General features: G+C 44.1%; 1 protein-coding gene across 1 annotated transcript; it reads right to left on the reverse strand.

Annotated features, from left to right (window-relative positions):
• Positions 1-1,523: 1,523 nt before the first annotated feature.
• LOC145432438 (uncharacterized) lies at positions 1,524-7,080 on the reverse strand. Its single transcript, XM_080309355.1, has 2 exons — positions 6,961-7,080; positions 1,524-6,771 (listed from the first exon to the last, which is right to left on the reverse strand). Exon 2 carries the CDS (start codon positions 5,941-5,943, stop codon positions 1,525-1,527), a length of 4,419 nt encoding a protein of 1,472 aa, XP_080165481.1. The 5' UTR covers positions 5,944-6,771; positions 6,961-7,080; the 3' UTR covers position 1,524.
• Positions 7,081-8,670: the final 1,590 nt, after the last annotated feature.

An 8,670-nucleotide genomic window follows, 5' to 3' on the forward strand; every position in this document is an offset into this window, starting at 1 on the left:
CTTCCAACAATAAGACTAGTTTTTGAACTGGCCGTTCGAGCACTGACCGCTTAGTAAGACGTTCACCATTTTTGCCAAGTTTCCTGTCACCTAGACAGAGCTTCACTCTCCTAACCAGTCCATCTCTGTCCATTGTAGTCTCTACGACTCTTCCCAACCTCCATTCATTTCTGGGCAAGTCTTCATCCTTCATTATGACTATATCCCCGATCTGCAGGTTTCTCTTTGGGGTGTGCCAGCGTTGTCTAAAGGCAATGTTGGCTAAGTACTCTTTCTGCCAACGGCTCCAGAACTGCTCGGCCAAATATTGTACGTGGCGCCATCTCTTTCTCGCATACATATCTTCCCTTATGAACTTGCCGGGGGGAGGAAGGGCCATGGTAGGCTTCAGGGTAAGTAAGTGGTTTGGTGTCAGTGGCTCAAGACTGTTGGGATCATGTAGGTTTTCAATAGTGAGAGGACGACTATTAACTATCGTCATTGCTTCATAGAAGAATGCTCGGAGGGAAGCATCAGGTAGGTTTCCAGGTGAGAGTCCAAGGGTCGCGTTGAGAACACTCCTGACTGTTCTAATTTGACGCTCCCACACTCCACCAACATGACTTGATCCAGGAGCATTTAGGATGAAGTCACACTGCTTCTTAGAAAGGAAGTTCGTCAGTTTATCACCATCTAATTCCGTGAGGGCTTCCTGCAGTTCATTCTTGGCTCCTAGGAAGTTACTGCCTTGGTCAGATTTGATCTGGCGTACGGCTCCACGTATAGCAATGAAGCAGCGCAGTCCAATTATGAATGAGTCTGTAGATAGATCCTCCAGCATTTCAATATGGATGGCTCTGGAGGAGAAGCAGGTGAAAAGGAGACCATATCGTTTTCGCACACTACGTCCTTGCTTGCTATAGAAGGGTCCAAAGCAATCCATTCCACAGTAGGTAAAGGGTGGAGATGGATTTACTCGCTCTGGAGGGAGATCGGCCATTTTCTGTTCTTCTGTCCGTCTCCGAAGCTTCCGACAAACTACACATCGGCGAAGATAGGATGCAACCGTCCTGCCAATTCCTGGTATCCAGTAACCTCTTGTCCTAATTGCACTGAGAGTCATCCCCTTGCCTTGATGTTTGACTTCTTCATGACAGTATGCTATGATCATCCTTGTAACATGATGTTCCTTTGGAATGATGGTAGGGTGTTTAACTGAGAGAGGAAGGTTTGAATCACGGAGTCGACCTCCCACCTTAATCACACCATTGTTGTCCAAGAAGGGGTTGAGGTGATGTAGCTTGTTATGAGGTGGCAGCTGACAACCTTTCTTCAGTAGCCGCACTTCCTCCGAATATGTTTGTCTCTGCAGATCTTTGATGATGAGGCGCTCGGCTTCTTCTCTTTCCTGCACTGTAGAGAGGCCGATTGACTTATCCTTGTTGATCCTTCGAAGAATGCGAGCCACTGCACAGATGGCACGAGTCCAGGATGAGAACTTTGCCAGCCGATAAGTAAGAGAATCTTGTTCTACAGTTTCCGTGTTTAGAGTCCGTGTTTCCTTAACTTCTGGATCTCCGACTGACAGTTCCGGAGCCACCTCTTCTGAGAGGTCAACTCCCTTTTCCCATAGAAATGCAGGGCCGGTAAACCAGTCCGATATATTAGCTCATGGACAAAACAACCTCTAGAAGCACGATCCGCAGGATTCTGGTCAGTAGGGACGTATCTCCATTGCCTTTGATTCGTGTAGAGATGTATCTTCTGGATACGGTTGGCTACGAATGTATGAAAACGTCGAGCCTCATTATTGATGTACCCTAGTACAACCTTGGAATCGGTCCAAAAATGCTCTTCAATGTCCGCATATCCAAGTTCTTCCTTCAAAACATTGCTGGTTTTCACAGAGATGACTGCAGCCGTCAACTCTAATCTTGGGATCGTGGTGACCTTTGTTGGGGCGACGCGAGATTTGGCCATGACTAAAGCACAGTGGATGTCTCCTTCTTCATTGCTAAGCCTCAGATATGAACACTGTCCATAGCCAGTAGTGCTTGCGTCGGAGAAGTGATGTAACTCACGTTTAATAACCCTTCCGAAATCTGCCGGGGCATAACTTCGGGGTATATTTATCCTCTCCAAGTTGTTGAGGTCGTTTTTCCATTTCTCCCACCGTGGACGAAGTTCGTTGGTTAGAGGGTCATCCCAACCTGTTCCATGGCAGCACATCTGCTGCAGCACTTCCTTTCCAATGAGCAAAAAGGGGGCTATGAGACCCAAGGGATCGTACAGGGATGCAACAATGGACAATATGCCTCGACGTGTTGCAGGCTGTTCCTTAAGGTTGGTGCTGATCTTCAGGCAGTCTGATTCGACGTGCCATTGGATACCCAACGCTCTCTCTGAAGGTAAGTTATCAAAGGCAAGGTTGAGGTCTTTAATGTCTGATGCACGTTCAGTTGCTGGTATGCTTACCAGGACAGCTTTGTCATTGGACACAAACTTGTGGAGCCTAAGACCACCCAGGGCACAAAGTTTTCTGGCTTCTTCTGCTAACTTGATAGCCTTCTCTGAGCTGTCTGTACTTGTGACTCCATCGTCGACATAGAAATTTCTCAGAATGAACTGAGAGCCTAATGGGTACCGGTCTTTATTTTCTGTAGCCAAATGCTTCAATCCGTAGTTTGCACAGCCAGGCGATGACGCTGCGCCAAAGATATGCACCCTCATACGGTATTCTTGGGGCTGTGCACCGAGATCTCCTTTCTTCCACCAAAGGAAGCGCAGGTAATCCTGGTCTGACTTCTTCACATGAAATTGGTGAAACATTTTCTCTATGTCGCACATCAATGCAGTGGAGTGCAACCGGAAGCGAAGAAGTACACCGTTGAGATTGTTCATCAGGTCAGGACCAGTGAGCAGATGATCATTCAAACTGGTTCCCTTGTACTTGGCAGAGCAGTCGAACACCACGCGCAGTTTGCCTGGCTTCTTGTCGTGGAATACACCGTGATGAGGTATGTACCATTTTTCGCCCTCTTTCCCATCATCGTGGACTTCCTCTGCATCACCCCTTTCTATGACCTCCTCCATGAACTTGATATACTGTTCTTTGTACCCTTCATCCTTTAACAGCTTCCTCTTTAGATGGCTCAGACGTATGACTGCAAGCTTTTTGTTGTCAGGTAAGGTAGGTCTCTCCTTAAAGGGCAACGGCATCTCGTAGTGACCTAGACTGTTCTTTTCGATGTGGTTCTTGAGTTTGTCCAGGAACAGGATGTCCTCCTGAGACACTGGTTTGCCGTCTTCCTTAGCATCCTTAAAGTCAGACTCTAGAATGCGAATGGCATCTGCCGGAGTGACTGGTGGGAGCTCCCTGACTGCAACTCGGAAGCACTGTCCCGCCGTACTTGAGGTGTCGGGGCATGTCGACGTACCACCAACTATGCTCCATCCTAAGTCGGTACGAATTGCATAAGGCTCATCGTCTCCTCCCGTTATGACGTCTCTTGGTGCCATTGCTCGTGCGCAGTTATAGCCTATCAATAAACCAACCTCACAGTCCTGTAGAGGTGGAATCTCTTCTATGACCTTGGAGAGATGATTCCACCTTTTAGCTGTCTCGCATGTTGGGATATGGGCTCTGTTTACTGGTATGCAATCCTTGGTATAAGCAGGAGGAAGGTCGATGAGGAGGGAAGAGCGATAACCCCGAACACAAAGCCCTGAGACTCTTTGGCTCTTTACGATCACGTCGCGTCCAATCATCGTAGTTAACTTCAGCTTAACTGGACAGGAATCTGCCTTTAATACATCACTCAGTTCCTGGTCAACAAACGTCGTGTCGCTTTGCGTGTCCAGCAAGGCGTAAACCAGTTTCTCAGTTCCTGTATCCTTTTTTGACACCCACACAGGCACAATCATTGATGTGTTAGTTGGCTGTCCGGTAATCACTGACATTGAAGTTGCAGCAGCCTCCGTTTGGCCGGCATTGCTCAGGATAGTGGTTTCCTGTGGCAGAACTCTTTCCTTCTTTAAATAGTTGTCATCGTGTAAACAAGTGGGATGTTTACCCTTGCACGTGTTGCATGAGTGTCGATGTCGACAGTCTTTTGCACTATGTCCAGGTTTGGTGCAGCCATAGCAGAGCTTATGTTCTCTGACAAAATCTCGACGCTCCTCCAGAGTTTTAGCAATAAACTTGGGACATCCATGTAGTCTGTGTTGATTATTTTGACAGAAGGCACAAGGAGACCTTTCCTTTCCTTTAACTGGCTTGAGCCTCTCGGTGTCAGCCTCAGTCTGTGTGTTTAGAACGCTTGCCTTGTTCCTCTTAGGGTCTCTGCTGCCTTGTTTTGCAGTGCTCGACTCAGAGCTGCGGAGGGCATAAGCTGAGGTGATTGGATTGCAAGCAATCTCTGCCTCTGTCGCCATAAATGCGGCGAAGTCCTTAAAACTGGGGAATTCCTTATTGCCCTTTAAGGCTTCAGTAACCTTCCTGTTCCAGTGAGATGCTATCCACTCTGGTAGTTTAAGGATTAGCTTCTTATTCTCTTCACAGTCGTTCAGTATTTCGAGGCTCTTCACATGTGTCATTGCATCTTGGCAAGCGTTTAAGAAATCTGAGAAGTCTCTTAATCCTTCTGCATCTCTTGGTTGGATCTTTGGCCAATCTGTGAGCTTATCTCTGAAGGCTTTCTGTATAATAAAGGTTTGGCCATATCTGTTATCCAGTTTGTTCCACGCATCCTTATAAGCGTCGCTGTCATTCCTATAGAAAGTTCCTTCTAATGTTTTACGAGCTGGGCCGCCTACATACTTCCTCAAGTAATAAAGTTTGTCTGCTGGGGAGATGGCCTTTTTGTCAATAAGTGACATGAATGAAGTTTTCCACTCGATGAACTGAATGGGGTCCCCACTAAATACAGACGGCTCTGGAACTGGAAGTCTATTTAGAGCCATACTGTCTTGTAGGGCTTGGGCAAGGGATGACACGTTTAGGTCGGGTGGCGATGCTGTGACGGTGGGAGTTGGAGGGTTGATAGCAGGGGGAACATGATGGTTTCCCACTGAACTATTAGAGGAATGGAGACTGCCTTCCTGCGAGGCTACCTGGCTGTAGACTTGCAGTTTGGCCCGAGCGGCCCTCAAATTCTTTTCTGCTTGGAGGCGTTCAAGTCTGCGCTTTTCTACTTCCATTTTTCTGTGCTGTTCCTCTATCTTCTCCATTTGTCTCTCTTCTTCCAGCAACCCTTCAAATTCGACTTCCTTAGCAGCTAGCTCTGCTGCTGCATCCGCCTGTTTGAGTGTTAGAGTAGTGCCTTTGTGACTACGGATTGACTTTGTCACTCTAGATGCAGTGGATCCATAGATGGAGCGTGCGTAGCTGTTCTTAAGCAGCTCCCTGAGACGGCAATGTACTTGTTCTGCATCATAATCACCATCGAGATCTGACATTCTCTCGTAGGTAACTTTCATAATTTCGGCTGTAACTGCCTCACAACTGTCAACGTGACGTCTTAATTCTGGAGAAGGTGTAATGTGACTTCGTATTTCAAGGTAAGTGTTTAACACAGTTTCTTTCTCTTTCTCCAAAGAATCCATCAAAGATGCCAGCTCGCCTTTACTAATGTCTGACTTGAGCTGCTCTCTTGACTCTCGGGCTCGAATCTTCCATCTTTCGTACGTTGAGATGAACTTTCTTTCCCTTTTTCTTGCTTCCTCCTGTTGCATTTCGAGCGCCTTTGGAGTTGGGAATTTTGTTCGAGTGGAACGTCGGAGGCCTTCCTTAAGCTCACCTTGTAAGTTGTTCAACGTTTCTTCTCTGCGTTGAATTTCCTTCTCCAAAAGTTCTATTTCCGTAGTTTCTGATGTGTCTTCAAGAGACGCTTTAAGCCCTTTGATTTTATTCTGCAGGTCGACTATCTGATGCTCTAGTTCTGTTTGTGAGGAGGGAGTCTCCATTTCCTTCGTGTTTATGTTATTTACTTATCTAATTTGCAGGCTTTAGTTAATGAGCTGCTTGTGGTTACTATAACTTACAGGCTGCATTAACAGAAGGGAGGAGAATCTTTGCACTTTAAACCAAGTTGAAATAGAAGCGGATAACCAACACAACATTGAGAAGAAATGTATAAAATAATGAATGCAACCTGCTAGCTGTTGCAAACTGATGTGGTAAAGTAAACCTCTTATGCTAAACACAGATCAATACACCATTACTATTGTACAGTTACAAATTGAACTAAATGCCCCTCTTTCACCCCCTTTTGAGTCAGTAGAAAGAATGATAAATATACAGTAGTGGTGGTAAATACCAATAAACAAAATTACTTCACTTGTTATTACTTCATGTCCGTCGTGTCTTAATGCAGCAGATGTCCACAGTAGTTGACGACCTTCTCTCTCCCTTTAACCACCACTGATGAGAATGAATGTCCTTTCCTTGTCGATTAGAATGAAATGTTCCATACCTTTTCTGACCGTCACATCAAACCATTAAGCCAGCTGCATGATGATTATAAAGTCTCTGTCTAGAAGACCCATAGAATGGCACTGAGTTGCTCCGTGAAATGTCTTGTCAATCCCAGACGAATAGCAACACAGCTCCGTGACTCGTCCTCGTGGTTCCGTGGTGCAGGATGGCAGCAGGATGATGCGGGGGATCAGCTCTTACTGTAGCATTCCAGCCGGACTTTATTCAGACGATGCACTCAATGATCATTACGGATGGACCATGGTGGGGTATTCCAACCCATTTATTCACAAATTGCCATAGACACATCGTAAGAGCTGTAACCATAACATAAAACAAACATTCACTTGATATAACCACGTTTCTGTTATGCTAATCAATTCACAGAAAAGGCACAGGAGGTGCTAGCATCAGCCTGCTAGATCGCTCATAAACTTATTAACAATCAAGTAATACATTTACAAATTGTCCGAAATGTAAACAACAAGTACAACACACAAACATACCTGTTCGCCTTCCAGCTAGATGCTAATTTTAAGATGGATGGAAAACGATAACCTTCTCATTTAATCCTTTCTGCGGCAAGCAGTTGCGGTACGATCTTCCTTCCCGGAAGTTGCCCGTTACGAATTTCAAAATAAGAGTTTAATCTATATTATAAGGTATAATTCGTTCAGGGATTTAACTATTTGAAAAATATCAAATAAACAAATAATCTGGGTCATTTACAATCACTGTACCCCAGAGCAGCCCATACATTGTGTCGGTTTAATTTAACAAAATCTTTTCACCAAGTTGTTTGCATAGATTTTGCCAAATGTCATCACTTGGAGTTGAAATGTTTCAATTTTTATGACTGCTTCTTTTGAAGCACAATGGACTTCAAGTACTGCGATTTTGTCCGCCACTGATTTCTTTGGCATCTTTCAAGCAAAAATTAAAAAATGCGATTTAGTATTGCTAAAATTGGGTTAAAGCTATAATTCAACATCTTTAAGTGCACATAAAATTACTTTGATACACTGCTTTGAAGTAGTGAGTTGAAGTGTTGATTGCTGTTGCTAATGGAATCTACCTTAAAAATGCAGTTTACATGGCTAGCACTTGTTTTCTTCAACTCTTATTCTACTTCTGAGAAAAAAAATGTATGATAGCACCCCCTGGTGATCACAAACCAAAGACGGGTTGCAATTAGGGCTGTTTGATATGAGCAAAATCTCATATCCCGATATAAAAATTCTATTGTCCCGATAACGATATAAATCACAAAAATGTAACATTTTCTGTAAATTCTGTGAATCTCGGGCAGCTCGTCTTGCATGAAGTGTTTCCAGCTGCGCGGCATGTACCTGGAGTCGAGTGTTTTAACCGATACATGAAACTATACATTTTTAGAGATAAGTTGTAAAGGCCACCGTTTTCTTTGCGTATTTATTACACGGCGTGCTGCGGGGAAAAGCCTGTTCTAACGTTTGAGTCTAAGGTTTATTTTTTAGCACCTGGCGGCTCGTTTTTACTTCTCATCCGTAAATAATCTGCTCTTTCACGTGATTCAGTTTATTTTGAAAAGTCTCAACAGGATCTTGAACTTTATTGTGAAAGGTTTATGTGGAACATAAACAAGCGGACACGCGATGCTGTTACCGTCATTGTTGCTAACAACAACGCATAAAAATAGGCGCTTGTCCGTATGTAGTGTGGTTATATAAAATATAAGAGAAAGAGAGAACTTTAAGAAATTAATATAGCCACTACAGTGACCATCAAAACCATGAAAAAATATTGCTGTAAACAGTTTATTTTGCGACACCATGAAACAAACGATAGCGTAAAATGAAACCATAGACGTTTTTATATCGTCATCCGATATATATCGTTATGTCGAACAGCCCTAGTTGCAATGTTTGTTTTTGGCAGAGTTGTACCACCTTATCCTAAACAAGATCTAGTTCAAAATTCATTTGGTCCATGTGAAAATGAATTTAGTCAATGTTCACAGCACAACATCAAAATATTTGTAGATAAATCCAGGCTATGTGGAAATAAATCTGTGTCTGTGTCAATCTCACGTGTCAGTCTATTAATAGGCCTATATGACCATGGCTACAGAAGTGTGACTCTTGCAATCAGTACAGCTTGGCCCTTTCAGGTAACATTGACAGTGTTTTAACACTATTTAGCATTTTAGGTTATACCCTGTGTATAAGCTCAGTTTC

Source organism: Astatotilapia calliptera, chromosome 12, assembly GCF_964374335.1.
Source record: "Astatotilapia calliptera chromosome 12, fAstCal68.1, whole genome shotgun sequence".
Taxonomy (NCBI): domain Eukaryota; kingdom Metazoa; phylum Chordata; class Actinopteri; order Cichliformes; family Cichlidae; genus Astatotilapia; species Astatotilapia calliptera.

Coding starts and splice junctions, on each gene's coding strand:
- LOC145432438 (XM_080309355.1), bottom strand. CDS start 5,943: ATGGAGACTCCCTCCTCACAAACAGAACTAGAGCATCAGATAGTCGAC.